This window comes from Bactrocera neohumeralis, chromosome 5 (genome assembly GCF_024586455.1).
Source record: "Bactrocera neohumeralis isolate Rockhampton chromosome 5, APGP_CSIRO_Bneo_wtdbg2-racon-allhic-juicebox.fasta_v2, whole genome shotgun sequence".
In the NCBI taxonomy this organism is placed as follows: domain Eukaryota; kingdom Metazoa; phylum Arthropoda; class Insecta; order Diptera; family Tephritidae; genus Bactrocera; species Bactrocera neohumeralis.
Window position 1 is genome coordinate 61,000,773 of NC_065922.1, and position 16,614 is coordinate 61,017,386.

At 36.3% G+C, this 16,614-nt stretch overlaps 2 protein-coding genes across 7 annotated transcripts in view; one reads left to right on the top strand and one right to left on the bottom strand.

Moving 5' to 3' along the window:
- Positions 1-10,063, top strand: part of LOC126759391 (uncharacterized) — a 49,956-nt gene extending 39,893 nt beyond the window's left edge. For all 6 annotated transcript variants that reach the window (XM_050474149.1, XM_050474148.1, XM_050474152.1 and 3 more), the window contains 2 exons: positions 3,273-3,580; positions 3,648-10,063. In XM_050474149.1, coding sequence (XP_050330106.1) covers positions 3,273-3,580; positions 3,648-4,271 — 932 coding nt within the window. In that variant the 3' untranslated portion in view covers positions 4,272-10,063. The remainder of the gene's footprint in view (positions 1-3,272; positions 3,581-3,647) is intronic.
- The window catches only part of LOC126759475 (myosin regulatory light chain sqh), a 135,024-nt gene that overhangs the window by 68,553 nt on the left and 49,857 nt on the right, over positions 1-16,614 (bottom strand). The window lies entirely within an intron of this gene.

Genomic DNA, 16,614 nt, shown 5'->3' on the forward strand with positions numbered 1-16,614 from the left:
TTAATACTTGTAAAATAAGACAATCAGGGAAGATAGCGATAGCTGTTGCTTCGTCAGGAATTGCTGCAACCTTTTTAAAGGATGAAAACTACTCATTCATCTTTTAAACTTCCGTTATCCATAAATCTTGAACAGCAATCAGTATGTTCTGTCCGCAAAAATGGGCCTCTTGGTTAACTATTGCAAGACGTCTCAATGATTATATGGGATGAATGCACCATGAGCTATAAAACACATACAGAGGCCGTGGACAGAACATTAAAAGACCTTGATTGATTGATTCAATATGAGGAATGCACCGCGACCTTTGGTCTATTGTGCCCTCTCCTAACTTACATAGACTCACCTAGCCCCAGCGCATTGATGAAGTTCAATAGACTTCCGGGCGCTAGTGAGGCTATGCGATCCCTACCCGGAAACATTGATCCAAGGGCCTTAGTCCTGCGTCTACAGACTGCTGTGCAGTCAATCAGCAGGTGCTCCGGGGTTTTAGGCTCCAAGTCGCAGAACCGGCAGTTAACGCAAGAGGATAGGCCCATGTTGTGCAGGTACCTATTCAACTTGCAGTGGCCGGTATACCATGCGACCAGTAGCCTGAGTTTGTTCCTGGGGAGGTTTATTAACACCTTGAACCTACTCAAATTGTATCCTGCCATTAGCAACTTGGCATGTCTCATACCGCGCGTTTGCCGCCAATGCTCGTCCCTGCCCACTCCTTCCTCCTTGCGGAGTAGCTCCTTTATGGTATGTGGACCTACCCCAATCTGCTTCCACCATCTTAGTGGAGGCTGCGGAGCGGGCTAGCTCATCCGCCAGTTCATTACCGGCTATGCCTCTGTGACCAGGCACCCAGATTAGGTGTACCTGGTTACGTTCTGCAAGGCTGTTCAGCCTTTCCCTGCACTCCTGCACTAATAGCGATTTGATTCGCTGAGAATGGCTATTCTCTCATTGCGATAGTTGCGATGGAAGTTTATTTCTATACACCGACTTATGGCAAAAACTTCTGCCTGGAAAATGCTTGGGAACTCTCCCATGGGTATGGAGAGCTTAGTGCGTGGGCCCGCGATCCCTGCACCGATACCCTCCGACATTTTCGAGCCATCGGTGTACCACCTCAGCATCAGCTCGAGATTGGAATCATTCCCCTCGTCTTTGCTGCCGAGGGTGACCTTAAACTTCTTCTTGAAGTTAACTGTTTTGGTAGTGCTGTCCCTCGGCAGGAGGGCTGATGGTACATCAAAGAAAGACTTATGCTTAAATAACGTTTAGAAACCGTTCAACTTTATTACGAAAATTCACGTGTTGTAAAGACTGTGTTTCACGCGCTTCGCTTAATTTATGGTCAACATAATCGGCCTACTGATCGTACTAATCACCAAAACAATCACCCATCTTGAGACCTATCATTCATTATTGGATAATATTCGATCGAATACACTACGTCCAGTACGCAGTGAAGAAAATATAACAACCGTAGCTGAGAGTGTACACGGAGACCGAGTAGAGTCGAATCGGTGCCGTTCGCAGCAACTCGGACTGACGTATGGAACGACGCGATGGCGTATTTTACGTCGAGATCTTAAATTAAAGCGTACAAAATACTGCTTGTGCAAGAACTGAAGCCTCTCGACCTTTCCAAGCGAAATCGCTTTATGGGCTCTTGAAAAGTTCCAAGAAGATCCGAAATTTTCAAGCCAAATTTTGTTTAGCAATGAAACCCATTTCTGGCTCAATAGTAACCCGAAGAGATTCAAGAGCTGCCATTTCATACAGAAAAAACCACGGTTTGGTATGACGACCGTTCTCGCGCAATGATAACCTATATTTTGATGTCTGAAATTTAAGCTCGTGATCTCAGCGAAATTTGGTTTCAATAAGTATCGCATCAATCAATGGATGGCTAACATTTGAAAGACATAATCTGCAAAAAATAAAAGCAAAAGCATATTCTTTCGAATGATAATAAAAATTCCTCTCTTGAAATAAATCATCCTTTATATTCATATATGTAATTAACGTCGAATTTTTAGATTTACAGCAACTTAGCTCTTTCTTATTTATTTAAATTTATTTTGGTTAGATTTATAGTTGTTACATTCAATCGGCGTACTGTCTTGTATAATTAGGATGCTTGAATTTTTTTTGTTTTATTTTTGTAGCACGTGAATTTCTTTCGTCCCCGTTTATTTATTGTTCCATCTCGTAATATATGTGATATTTTGCATTACATTAATATCGGAAAACTAGTTGGCCCGGAGAAGTTCTTACTCATAGTGGATTTAACAAAATAGTGTTATCTTAAAATCGGACACAATCAAGACCTATGTACATACATTCAGTAGAATTTTCATAGCCAGTCTCGTTACTTTGCTTAGTCGAGATTGATTAATGTTACTCATCATGAATTTTAAATTGTGAGGTGATATGCCCGGTAATTCCAGTAAATTTAAAAACTCTACGGATAGTTGACTACGCCATTCCATGGGTCAACCCTTTTGTCGGGAGTCTTAGCTGAAAATCTGGAATTAATTTCATTTGACCTTATTTTGTCAATTAACTTAAATAGCATGTGTCTATTTATTAAAGATTTAAATTTTTGTTTCAAAATTCTAGCAATGATGTCATGTCTATGAAGTGGTGCTTTGTCTAGTAATTTATTCTTGGTTTAACCATTGCGGGTTTCAGGTGAATGTAATGAATAGTTGTGGTCATATTGTCGAACATACAACATCGCAACATGAGTACTCGACAAAATTGTCATTATTGCCACATTATTTACGTTGCTCTCGCGTCAATAGCACAACGGCACTACAATAATTACTTCGTCAATTTCTCCATGCTCATCAGAAGGTGTACATATTGTCAGTTCTAATGACAATATTATGGCTGCCCGTTGACAAATGGTCTAATGTCGTTTTAAACATTTTGACAAAGTCATGCAAATGGTTTGTTTTACTGTTAGATTATGCACACAACGCCTTTTAACTTCTTCAACTTGATTGCCATGAAAAATTTTGCAAAAATTGATGGTCCATACATTAAAAATAAAACTAGTTAAAATTATGTCGAAGTTCTTCAAAAAATTAATTTCTTTGGTGCGAACATTTTCTCTTCAACCGATAAATAGCATACAATTTTGTAAATCCATCAAAACTATACAAAGTAACGCTAAAAATTTGTAGTTATTTTTTGTTTATTTCACCTTTGCTGGGGTTTGAAATGAGGCAAACGGGCTATTTTGAAACTTTAACTGTTTTTTTATGTTTTAGATATCCTCAACGTGGAGGAGAATTTCAATCGTGTTTGGAGTGAAATTAATGATGTAATTAAGGATCAGATTACAGAAATGCATTTAAAATTCGAATTACAATTTTCGGTAATGGCCCGAGAAGTAAGAAAGCGCGATGAAATTATTGCAAATCTTCAGTCAAAAATTAAAAATATCGAATTAAAAACATCCTCGCCACGAAGAAAAACTGAACTTACACGTGATAAGCTTAGCAAATTATGGGTTGATGCAGATCTAGAGTCAGAGGACCATGCCAGCTCCAGTTCATCAGCAGAACTTCTTTTTATGGTATTTGAACCACTTGTTAACTTTATCAAAGATCCAAAAAATAAAAGTAAAAGTATTTTAATTTTAGCGCGGAGACTCATTGGATACGGTTTTTATGTCATCTCCACCACAAGTTCAACGACACAGTTCTTCGTCGATATTTAATAATGTTTGCAAAGACTCTTCAGGACACATTTCTTCACGAAGTTTGTACAAAAATAAATCGGAAGAGAATATTACAATGGGCAAGCAACAAAAGAGAAATTATGTTGTTTCTGTGTCAGATCTCACCGGAAACTTAAACATGCAAGATAGTGTAGTTCTAGACATTGGTGATAGTTCGAGCTCGAGTTCTTCTTCTGGCAAATTGAATGTTAAGTATGAAGACATAGAGCAAAAAAATGTGAAAGACAATGTATTCGCACATGTGCATCACAACGATTGGGAGGTAAAAATGCTTGCTGCGGAGATGGATAAACAAGAGAGAAAACGTGCGAACTCCACTGATTTTAAGTGTAGTAATTCAATTTTAAGAAGACGTCGAAAATTTAGTGATACTGAAGCAGATATTAGTGAAACAGATCCCGAAATTGAACCCTTCTCTTTACCCAGACCTAGAGCTTCAAGTTTAGACCAATTCAATTTAAGATACGGCATCGGAAAAGAGATTTTTAAAGCAATTAGTATCGATCGTGATAAAAACAAACTTTGAAATTTGCCAATATATTATCTAGGGTTACGTTATACACACATATGTTCATAAAATACGAAAAGTTGGAATGAAAATGTGGAAGATTACAAAAAAACAAAGATGTCATAAGCGCAAAAAGTCGACAAATGTTGTCAAAATATAGATTCGAAAATGTTGGCAATGTAACATACATAGATATTGTACAATATATTTGTGCGAACAAGTGAATCTATTTTGTATACTTTTTATCTGAGTATTGCAATTCCCTTTGATTATTATTTTTTACTGAACACCAACACCAAACTTCCCGTATAATCTTTTAACAGCAACCATATTTTTAATTTTATCTATTTTATCACACAATGAAATGATTATAGTTACCCCTTTCTGTTTAAAAATATCATCTGCGACTTCTTTCAACTTGTATAAGAGGGTCAGTGACTTGTAAACCTATTATTATGCACCAAAGTCTGAAAATATTGACTCAGAGCAAGTGAATATCTGAACAGTTTTAACCCTAGATAATAATATTGTAATCCCCACATATAAGTTTAAGATTATCTCAGGAACATAAATTTCTTTAAAAAATAATCTCTTTTTAAACTTGAAAACCCTTAAATGCCTGTAATTTAACAAATTTTATATTTCTCATATTAAAAGAAAAGTATCCATACAAAGATACATGTGTCATAAAAGCGTAAACCTCACTGAGAAATAATGCATTGATATTTTTCAGCCAATACATAAAAAATTAAATAAATGCAGGCAAGCATTTTTTGAGACATAGCGTATGCTTTAGTCTTCAATTATTTTTATAATACGAGTACCAAAGCAAATTCTAAATCTGTCGTCACAATCACAAGACGTTATATCTCTTAATGACACATAATTCTAGTATACATATATAAAACATTATTAAATGATGTTTAAATTGTTTGATTATTTAATCAATTTTATTCCAAGATGTTTTTCAATACTATAAAAGTACCCTAAATAAGGCCAATATGGGACTTTACCCAAAGCTCAAAGTTTCAAAATATCGTACTTCTACCTATTTTAATTTATGTTGGAAACTTTTGTCCGTATTTAAGTATGGTACCAAGTATGCTTTTAACACCTTCAGAATATTTTGAAATTAAATTTTAATAATATTAACACTCTTATTACGAAATGCTGGTAGATTATAAGAAATATACAAGGTCTGTCGCAAAAGAAACAGAACTTTTTAAATATAACTGTTTCTGGTGGCGCCACCTATTGGTATGATGGGTATATGAAATAAAAAGTTTGATCTCTTGTTGACATTTCGTAAAAATTTTGAGACAATTGGATAACTACAATCGATGTTATCGATCAAAAAGTGACAGCAGTTTTTGGTCATCGGTCGTAAAATGTATTTTGAACAAAGAGCAAATATTAAATTTTGTTTTAAACTTGGGAAAACGTTTACTAAAACATTTCAAATGATGAAAAAAGTTTATGATGATCAGTGCCTATCCCGTAGTAATGTGCATGACTGGTTTAAGCGATTCCAAAAAGGTCGTGAGGACCTCTGAGACGATCAGAAATCGGTCGTCTTCACAAGTCAAAAATAAAGACAATGCTGATTTGTTTTTACGATTCCGAGGGTATTGTACACCGAGAGTTCGTCCCACCTAGCCAAACGATTAATGCTGTGTTTTACCTTGGTGTTATTAAGCGTCTTTTGTCACGCATTCGTCGTGCTCGACCACAATACCGTGAGGCAGGGCCCTGGCGCCTGTTGCACAATAATGCGCCGTGTCATCGGTCGACGCTTGTCACTGATTTTTTGACAAAAAACTCCATATTAACCATTACTCACTCAGCCTACTCACCTGATCTGGCACCCTGTGATTTTTACTTATTTGGAAAACTTCATTTGTCCATGAAAGGACACTGGTTTCACGACATTTCAGCTATCCAAAAGGCGACGACCGATATTCTCAAGAGCATTCCGAAAAAAGACCTTAAACACTCATTTGAAATGCTAATTGACCGGGCTAAACGCTGTATCGAAGCACAAGGAAACTAATTTGAATAAAAAAATATAACTTTTGAAAAATATTAATTTTTTGTTGTTTTTTTTTAACAGTCCTGTTTCTTTTGCGACAGACCTTGTATATATTATGCAAATAACAACCCTAAGTTTTGGGAAGAGTTGGTGAAAATATTTGGCAACATTGCTCAAATTTTAAGCAGACATCGTAAAAAGAACGTAAGGAAACGAAAAACAATGACATTTGTTGCAATTTAAAATTGTAGTTGTTTTCCGCAGAATTGTATGCATTTTTAAATTTGTTGTGAAATTACTAAATTTCCATGAATTTTGTCAATTTTTCATGTTGATAATGTTGATATTTTAAGGAATCCGAAATTTTTTAACTATCAGTTTATATTAATGCAACATTTAAGTATAATTGTTACAATTATAAAATTATTTTAACGATAATAATGCTTTCATAAATTTAAATAATAAAAATATTACACTATAAAAAAGGGCGAAAGTAAAAATTTCAGATAGTGTTTAAAGAGCAGCCACCAATTTGGTAAATTATTCAGTTAGAAAGTTAGTTCGTAAATAAGTAAAAAGTAAAGTACGCATTTCTTTTAGATATACAACGTATTCAAACTTTAAAATTCGCAAAATAATGTAAACAAATTCTTGAGCAGTTGCTGGATTTCGATACGTCTACTTACTACAATAAAGATTTATTATAGTGAAATTAATAATCAGCTAACTTAAAGAGAAAATTCAGAACCGAGGTCCGAAAATCCAAGTGGCAAAAGTTAAATGTATATTTGTGAATGATTTGAGTAAAAAGTGAAATAGTACATAATGCCTTATCCGACATTACCATTTTTTTATACAATTAATTTACATACAGACAGATATAATACAATTATTTAATAAATTAACAGTTTAGAACGAGAACCATGAAACTAAAAGTTAACATAAGTACAATACAATATAATTAATCAGAAGGTCACAAGTCGTGCTATTTACGGCGTTCTTTTCTCATTGCAATTTTTTGTAAAAGAGAGCTTTGTAGCAAAGTATATTGAAATAATATTTGAATAATTTTGGACTAACTAATTGGTGGTACATCACATTCAAAGGTTAAATTTTTCAACAGTCCTTTTGGATAGTAATCCAAAGATATAGAACGACTTGTGAACTTCATAAATATGTTACACACGTAATTGCACCTTCGACCACACTCATAATTACTGTTTTTTTTTCTATATATATGTATATATATTCTAACTATTTTCTATATATTTAGTTTTGCCAGAATTTGAAAAACTAATTTAAAAAAATTAGGATGTTTTTTTATATTATTTTATAATTGTACCTAGTATATAAAAATAAAATACGAACAACAGTTCTTGTCTAATTAATTAGAAGAAATACTTAAAATCTAAATGTTAAGAAATACATTTGCTGCTACTGTTATCTTACTAGCTCAGAAGGCTTCTTATGTTTCAACCGGATTTCTCGCCCAGCAGTTTCGATGAGTCTGTAGGCTTCCTCATTAACGTGCTGTCGAAGTTTCGGTTTGTGAGACTTTGCAATTTTGGAGATTTCATTTGCCACTGAATTCACGCCTAGATCACGGTGCAGGTTAGCAGATTTAGCGTACTAAAGGGCATTAACTAAAGTCCTTAGTACCTTACTTTGAAAGCGCTGAATGCTCGCAATACAGCTTTGGCTTGAGCAACCCCATAGTTGGGCTCCGTAGGCCCAAACTGGCTTTAGAACTTGATAATATACTAACTGTTTTGAATTGATAGAGTGGATTTCCTGCCAACTAGGTGGTAAAGTTTAGCAAATTTCATATTAAGCTCGCAGCTTTTTTTGACATGCTCTTTCCAGCGTAGCTTAGCAGGTGATACCTAGGTACTTAGCACTGTTATGATGTGGAATAGGAATATTATTTATATAAATCGGACAATATGTCGGATTATTAGAATGTTCGTTGGAGAAGGTTCATACAATTCTAATCGTTGCACAAATACAGTCTAAAATAACAGAGAAATTTTAATTATTATAATACTGTAGTCAACTAGTCTTATTCTTATGCTCTTCTCCAATATTAAAGCGCTAAAAAGTGCAAATGAAGGAAATATAAAAACTCTCACAGTTAACCTGTCTCTAAATATTTACAGAAAATAACCGAAGACCTGCAATTCTATGAAATTTAGAGCATAGAACCTTGCTATAGAATTAGAAAAATTAAAGTTACCTAGATGAAAAATTATAACGTTTTTTTATTCTGAGGTCCAGCATTATTCAGCTTATACGAATTTGTCGTAAGAATATTTCTTCAAGGTTTGGTACAAAAATCTATTAACATACATATTTATCAACGGTCACCAACATAGTTTATTTGCTACAAAATCTTGCCTACAAAAAAGGGATTTTTAAAAGATTATTTCCCTTAATGTAAAAGCTATGGAAGTATTTTACGAATATCCTGTTGTTAAAGGAGAAACGAGTTGTAAGCCGTATATTTTACTTTACTTTACTTTGGGTATAGACCTCAAACACAAATAGTCAGTCGAAAATATTTCTTCTATCTTACTTAAATTTTTTCCTTTCATTTTAAAATACCCAGCATAAGCCAATAAAATCAAAATTAAGGACCCAAAGCAAATTCTCAAACAAAAAAGTAAAATCTAAGTTGTGTAATCTATACAAAAGTAAAATTGTATCTATTTTATGTACTTCTTCACATAAATCTAAAAGGCAATAGAATATTTCATTTGAAGTTCTACGTATATAATGTCATCGCTTAACTAGTAGCTTTCTGGCAAGTTAGGTTATGTACTTTAATTGAAGCTCAATGAAATATTTGTATACAAGCATTCATACATTTGTATGTAAATTTTTGATTATTAACAAAAAGCAATGTAGTTACTTTTAGATTTTAATTATGTAGTACAAAATAAATAATTATATTATTAAATAATATATTAGAATTAGCGAAATTTTTAGTAAGGATGCCGAATAATTTACTACGCTTTTTGATTACCTCTATTTTGGAATTATACATACATACGTATATATACAAATAATATATATATATTACGCAAACGAAAATAAAAAATATCAAAAAATATAAAAAAGTATATGATTACTAGATATTATAAAGCTGTTAGTGCCAAATGAAATTGGCAAAACTGGCTCTGCATCAGAACCAATAACCATTGAGATGCCAATTAAAAATAATTACATGACCTTAGTTTAAAGTACTTACATAAGTTTATGCATAAATACTAATTACATGTTTGCATAATAAAGTTATCGTCAAGTGAGCCAAATTTATTGTATTTATAAAAATATATTTTAATTAGAAATCAGTAGGAATTTGTAAGATTTTAATTATTTACTGAAGTTATACTGGAATAGCGTTTAGTATTCCAGTAATACATTACATTGTAGAAGAAAATAGTTACACGGAAATAAAATACTTTAGGATAATGTATATTAGAATCCACCAGGAATACCAAATTACAAAAGATAAACTTAAATATTAATTACAATCGGCGGATGAATTTGAATACTAGAAATTTATTGTAACTATTTAATATGTAAGAATTAGTAATGTAAATACGAGTTACTTTATTTTGTGAAGTATTATGATGTAAATATAAAAACTAGGATATTGAAAACTGACAGCTTTAATAACTTATAGTAAAATTATGAAAACATATTCAAAACCAATATGCACAGTGTGTAAACCTTTACTTTCAGTATTACATATTCACAATAAAATTTTCTATAAAATGTTTTTATGTTGTTGATATTTAATTAGTTTAAAAACATATTTCAGAAATATAAAATGCCAAAATACTGTAGCTAAATAAAGTAAAAAAAACACCGCGATTTGTTTTTTGAATTTATGGAAAAGCTTCATTGTCATATACCTGGCAGACTAACATGTTGGTATGGTTGGTGCAGTCCGGGCACTAAATCAGGCAAAGGCAAATGTAATGAAGTGATCATAAAATGAAGTTAAACGATTAGCTTACATTCTAAAGATGTCAAAGGAATGTGTTATCATATTTACTACTGTGCCCAAAAAATAAGGTGACATTGTATTTATTTTGAAAATTCTTTATTTAGTCTTCCAAATCAATTCCATCCCCTTCAAAGTAATCCCCTCCCGATGCAATGCACTTATGCCAACGGATTGTCCAATCTTCGAAACACTGGTTGTAGTCACTTTCCGGGATGGCCTTCAGTTCCGTCTTCGCTGCGGCTTATACGATCTCCTCTATCGTATAAAAACGGTGTCCCCGGAGCGGTCGTTTGAGCTTGGTGTACAGTCAGAAGTCGCACGGCGCCAGATCAGGTGAATGCGGTGGTTGCGGAACGATATGGGTTGAGTTTTTGGCGAAATGATGACGAATTACGAGGGCAGTATGGGATGGTGCATTATCGTGGTGTAAAAACCAATAATTCTCTTTCCACAATTCCGGCCGTTTTAGGCGGATAGCGTTACGCAAACGACGCATAACGTTAAAATAATATTCCTTGTTGACTGTTTGACCAGTTGGAAGGAATTCATAATGCACAACACCACGATAATCGAAGAAAACAGTCAACATGACTTTGATTTTTGAGCGACTTTGGCGCGATTTTTTTGGTCTCGGCTCTCTTTTGGCACGATATTCGCTCGATTGATCGGTTGTTTCGGAGTCGTAAGCATAGATCCAAGTCTCATCGCCAGTTATATTGCGTTTCATGACACCCTGGTCACCTGGTTGACGCGCTTGAGGCCCAAAACATCCTTCAAAATGATAATGGCTGAGCCTTTCGATATGCCAACTTCATCAGCAAGGTCTCTAATTGTTAATCGATGGTTTTTCAACACCAAATCTTTGATTTGTTGAACGTGAGTTTCGCCGGTGGAGCTTGATGGTCGCCCTGGACGCTCTTCGTCTTCGACACGTTCACGGCCGGCTTGGAACTCACTATACCACTTGTAAACATTTTTTTTTAGACATAGCCTCATTACCAAAGGCTTTCTGCACCATCCTCAACGTATCCGCAGTAGAAAATTGATTCCGTAAACAAAATTTAAAGCAAATTCTTTGCTCAACAAATTTCGACATCGCAAAAAACGAAAAACTCACTTTTAGCAGCTCACAAAACGACACGTATCTCAAACAGTAATGAATATTTTGACATGAAATTTAACATAAATGTGACTGACAGTACTACCAACCTAAAAAAAAAATTCTCCAAATCCTTCGACGCGCGCAGTTTAAATTCAAAAGAAAAAAGCTCTGTGCAAAGTGGGTAGCTCGAAAGCTTACGATCCAGCAAAACTGTGTCGATTTGGTACCGAATACACCGTACTTTCCGAATCTGGTACTAAAAGACTTGCTGGCTGAAAAGAGTTTTGGCAATGGTAATGCAAATGGGCGTAAACGGATCACTTTCATGCCCACAAAACGCCATTAAAGGAAAATTTATAAATTGACATAACTAAGCACTAAATTACCGTACTATAATTTGGTGCAGGGGATCACGGAAACAACAGAGACCAGTTGGGTGAAATATTTTAAAAGTAGACTTAGCCCCTCCCCTGGGAGGATGGAGTCATGTGTAGAAGTTCACGCAAGTGAGAAAAGTTCTCTGATCGCCATTCACTTGGGAGTGGCCAGAAACGATTCTTTTACACATGGCTCAAGCAGCTCACGACTTCCGATCTTTGACCAAGTATCCTCTGGGTAGCCTAAGAACATCCGTTTGAAGGCGAGCTAAAGTGAGAAGGCGAAACATTTACTACATAGGGTTGTGCGCTGGGTTTGGGACCCGCCACGTAAAACACACTACCAATGAAAAATTATCAACAGCCTCGGAAGAGAAATCCCCCTTTTGATGACGACCATGGCAAACAAAATAAGGACTACGAATTGAAGGCATGCACCTGGAATGTCCGGTCCCTTAATTGGGAAGGTGCCGCTGCCCATCTGGTTGATGTCCTCGTGAAAATAAAGGCTGACACCACCGCCGTCCAATAAATGCGATGGACGGGACAAGTACAGAGACGAGAAGGTCCTTGTGGCATTTACTACAGTGGCCATATAAAGGAGCGCAAGTTTGGTGTGGGATTCGTGGTGAGAGAGAGACTTCGTCGCCGAGTACTATCATTCACTCCGGTGAATAAACGTCTAGCCGCAATCAAAGCGAGGTTCTTCAACACGTCGCTGATTGGCGCCCACGCACCGACGGAAGAGAAGGACGATGTGACCAAAGATGCCTTTAATGAGCGCTTGGAGCGCGCCTATGAGAGCTGCCCCCGCCACGATGTCAAAATCGTGCTTGGCGACTTTAACGCCAGGGTGGGCAAAGAAGGTATCTTTGGCACTGCGGTCGGTAAATTCAGCCTCCACGACGAAACATCCCCAAATGGGTTGTGGCAGATCGACTTCGCCGAGGGCCGAAATATGGTTATCTGTGGTACTAGATTCCAGCACAAGAAAATACATCGAGCTACCGGATCGAAAAGCCACCAACCAGATCGATCATGTTGTGATAGACGGAAGTCACGTCTCCAGTGTTCTAGACGTTCGTACGCTCCGAGGTCCTAACATCGACTCAGACCACTACCTTGTTGCAGGCAAGATTCGCACCCGCCTCTGTGCAGCAAAAAGCGCTCGTCAACAAACACAAGGAACATTCGACGTCGAGAAGCTGCAACCACAACAGACACCAGAACGATTTTCTACTCGGCTTGCTCTCCTGCTCTCTGAGAGCACTCGTCAAAAACTCGGTATAAGGGAACTGTGGGACGGTTTCTAAAACTCCTTACGTACATCTGCTACCGAAACCATTGATTTTCGGAAAATGTAAAAGAACAGCTGATACGACGAGGAGTTCCGTGTCGCAGCGGAGAGAAAACAGGCTGCCTACCTCGCAACGTTACGACCGACCACAATACGTGCGGGATGGGATAGATACCGAGAGTTGAAGAGGGAAGTGAGACGCATTTGCAGACAGAAATAGAAAGAGGCCGAAATGCGTGAGTACGAAGAGTTTGATAAGCTGGCCGACAGGGGTAATGCTCGAAAATTCTACGAAAAAATGCGGCGGCTTACACAAGGACCGGAGCATACTCTTGTAGAACCCCAAAGGTGATCTAGTCACCGATGCCCAGAGCATACTTAAATTATGGAGGGAACACTTATCCAGCCTGCTGAATGGCACTGAACGTACAACGCCAGGAGAAGGCGAACCCGATTCCCCAATCGATGAGGATGGAGCAGACGTTCCATTGCCCGACCATGAAGAAGTTCAAATAGCAATTATCCGTCTGAAGAACAACAAAGCAGCGGGGGCCGATGGATTGCCGGCCGAGCTATTCAAACACGGCGGCGAAGAACTGATAAGGAGCATGCATCAGCTTCTTTGTAAAATATGGTCGGACGAAAGCATGCCCAACGATTGGAATTTAAGTGTGCTCTGCCCAATCCATAAAAAAGGAGACCCCATAATCTGCGCCAACTACCGTGGTATAAGACTCTTCAACATCACATATAAGGTTCTATCGAGCGTATTGTGTAAAGCCCACCGTCAACAAACTGATTGGACCTTATCAATGTGGCTTTAGACCTGGCAAATCAACAACCGACCAGATATTCACCATGCGCCATATCTTGGAAAAGACCCGTGAAAGGAGAATCGACACACACCACCTCTTCGTCGATTTCAAAGCTGCTTTCGACAGCACGAAAAGGAGCTGCCATAACTTTGAAGTCGTAGATAATTTGGTCTATCTTGGAACCAGCGTAAACACCACCAACAATGTCAGCTTGGAAATCCAACGCAGGATAACTCTTGCCAACAGTTGCTACTTCGGACTGAGTAGGCAATTGTGAAGCAAAGTCCTCTCTTCACGAACAAAAACCAAACTCTATAAGTCACTCATAATTCCCGTCCTGCTATGTATATGGTGCAGAGGCTTGGACGATGACATCAACTGATGAGTCGACGTTGAGAGTTAACTCTTGCCAACAGGACTTCGGACTCAGTAGCAATTGAGAAGCAAATTCCTTTATTCTATAAGTCGCTCATAATTCCCGTCCTGCTATATGGTGGCTTGGACGATGACATCAACTGATGAGTCGACATTGAGAGTTTTCAAGAGAAAAGTTCTGCGAAAGATTTATGGTCCTTTGCGTATTGGCTACGGCGAATATTCAATTCGATGGAACGATGAGCTGTACGAGATATACGACGACATTGACATAGTTCAGCGAATTAAAAGACAGCGGCTACGCTGGCTAGGTCATGTTGTCCGGATGGACGAAAATACTCCAGCTCTGAAAATATTCGACCCAGTACCCGCCGGGGGAAGCAGAGGAAGAGGAAGACCTCCATTCCGTTGGAAGGACCAAGTGAAGAAGGACCTGGCTTTGCTTGGAATATCCCATTGGCGCCACGTAGCGAAAAGAAGAAACGACTGGCGCGCTGTTGTTAACTCGGTTATAATCGCGTAAGCGGTGTCTACGCCAGTAAAGAAGAAGAAGACATAGCCCCTCTCTTAAAATGGTTTAATATTCATATCTTTTAAACCGCTGATGATAACTAAACCAAACTTGCTGGAAAGAAGTTTTTTGGGCACCTCTACCTATGCTGTGAAAACCACGTTCATTCCCCATATAAGAATTTTTTTGAAAACTGCTAAAACCGCGATAACTAACTGATTTAATTGTTACAAGTATTATATTTTACTACATAGATGGTGAGGAAAAGCTTAATAGAAGCAGATATAAAAATTGAACAATGTGTGTGGCGCCGCCCACCTTTGGTGAAATCCTATACCTCAGGAACAACACGACCGAATTTGGTATGTAGCCACCCATTTCCATCATACAGTATGAAAATAGGCAAAATCGGACAAAAACAAAATCTACTTCCCATATAACACTATTTTAAATTCCATCGGATTCTTTAAATTCGAGTAAACAAATCAAACACCAATGCATTTACCGAGATAAAACTTTGGACAAACAGTGCCCGTAAGGTATTCTTCTATTCAAAAATTGTAGAAATCGTTTTAAAACTTTTCAATTTTCCATTGCATTTGACTGATTTAATAATTCTTGTACTAGTTTCAGTAATGTCTGTATGCTTTTATGTACGTACTACAAGTAACTTTTTTCAGTGGTACTGAAACTGAATACCACTGAAAAATGTATCAACAGTTTGGTAGGCATGCAAAAATAAAAAAAAAACTCTGAAACAGCTAAAAACATGAACCATTTGAATAACAAATTTACTTAAACACATCTTTATGGCCTTTTTTCAATGTCTACTTAGCAGCCTTCTGTCAGTAAAGTATTGGTTAAAAAAAAAGGTTGCTTACCGAAAAAAGAAGTATTGGTTAAGCTAACCAGAACTTAACTGAGAGATGGCTGTTAACCAGACATTGAGAAAACGGCCCTAAAAGAAAATGAAAACTAATTTTTCGATTTTTAATTTAATTATCGAAAAGTAAATATGGTCGAAAAATAAATATGGTTTAAAAAAGTAAAATACGCGGTTTAAAGCACTTCAAAGTAAAAAGTTCAAAATAATTCTGAATAAAGGGACACTAATATTGACCGAAGAATACTTGTATTATTTTGAGAAAAGCGTGCTTTAAGTCATATATTTCGTATATCCAGAATTTCTCACAATAATACAATTATTCTTCGGTCAATATTAGAAATATCTGTAATATTTTAGTTCAGTCGCCAGTAGTGTGTGAGCTTTGCAGTCATTTATTTATTTCAAATTGGTAAATTTAACAGTTTAAATTTCCCATTATTATATTTACATACATTATATGCGAATGCTAAGCCTTGTGCATAAAAATAGTGCCTACTAAACTTTTGTATATTGTGAAAGTATATAATATTTAATATAGTGTTGAAAATTTGGAATCTTCATCGTTATTATAATTTAATTTGATGTAAGTGTTGGCAATATTACGATTGATGGTACGGATGGATAGAGGAGGTCCTCAGGATTGAAAGATGTACACACATATACCCTTCTCACACTTTAGCTTTCGAGATATTTATATTCAAAGTTCATGTTGTAAAAGTAATGCTCGTTATTTTACAATATTTAACCCACTTTTCACACATTTTTTCAATTAATAAATTTTTAATTACACTGTAAACATTGAAATATATCAAAAATTTACAGATTTTTAAGAAAATATATATACTTTAAAAACTACTTTGCCAATTCACACTTTCAAGTGATTTGTGTGCTCACATTTATGACAAATAGCACATGACAATAGTGTTTTGTTTCCTGAAAAAATAAAGAGGGTATATG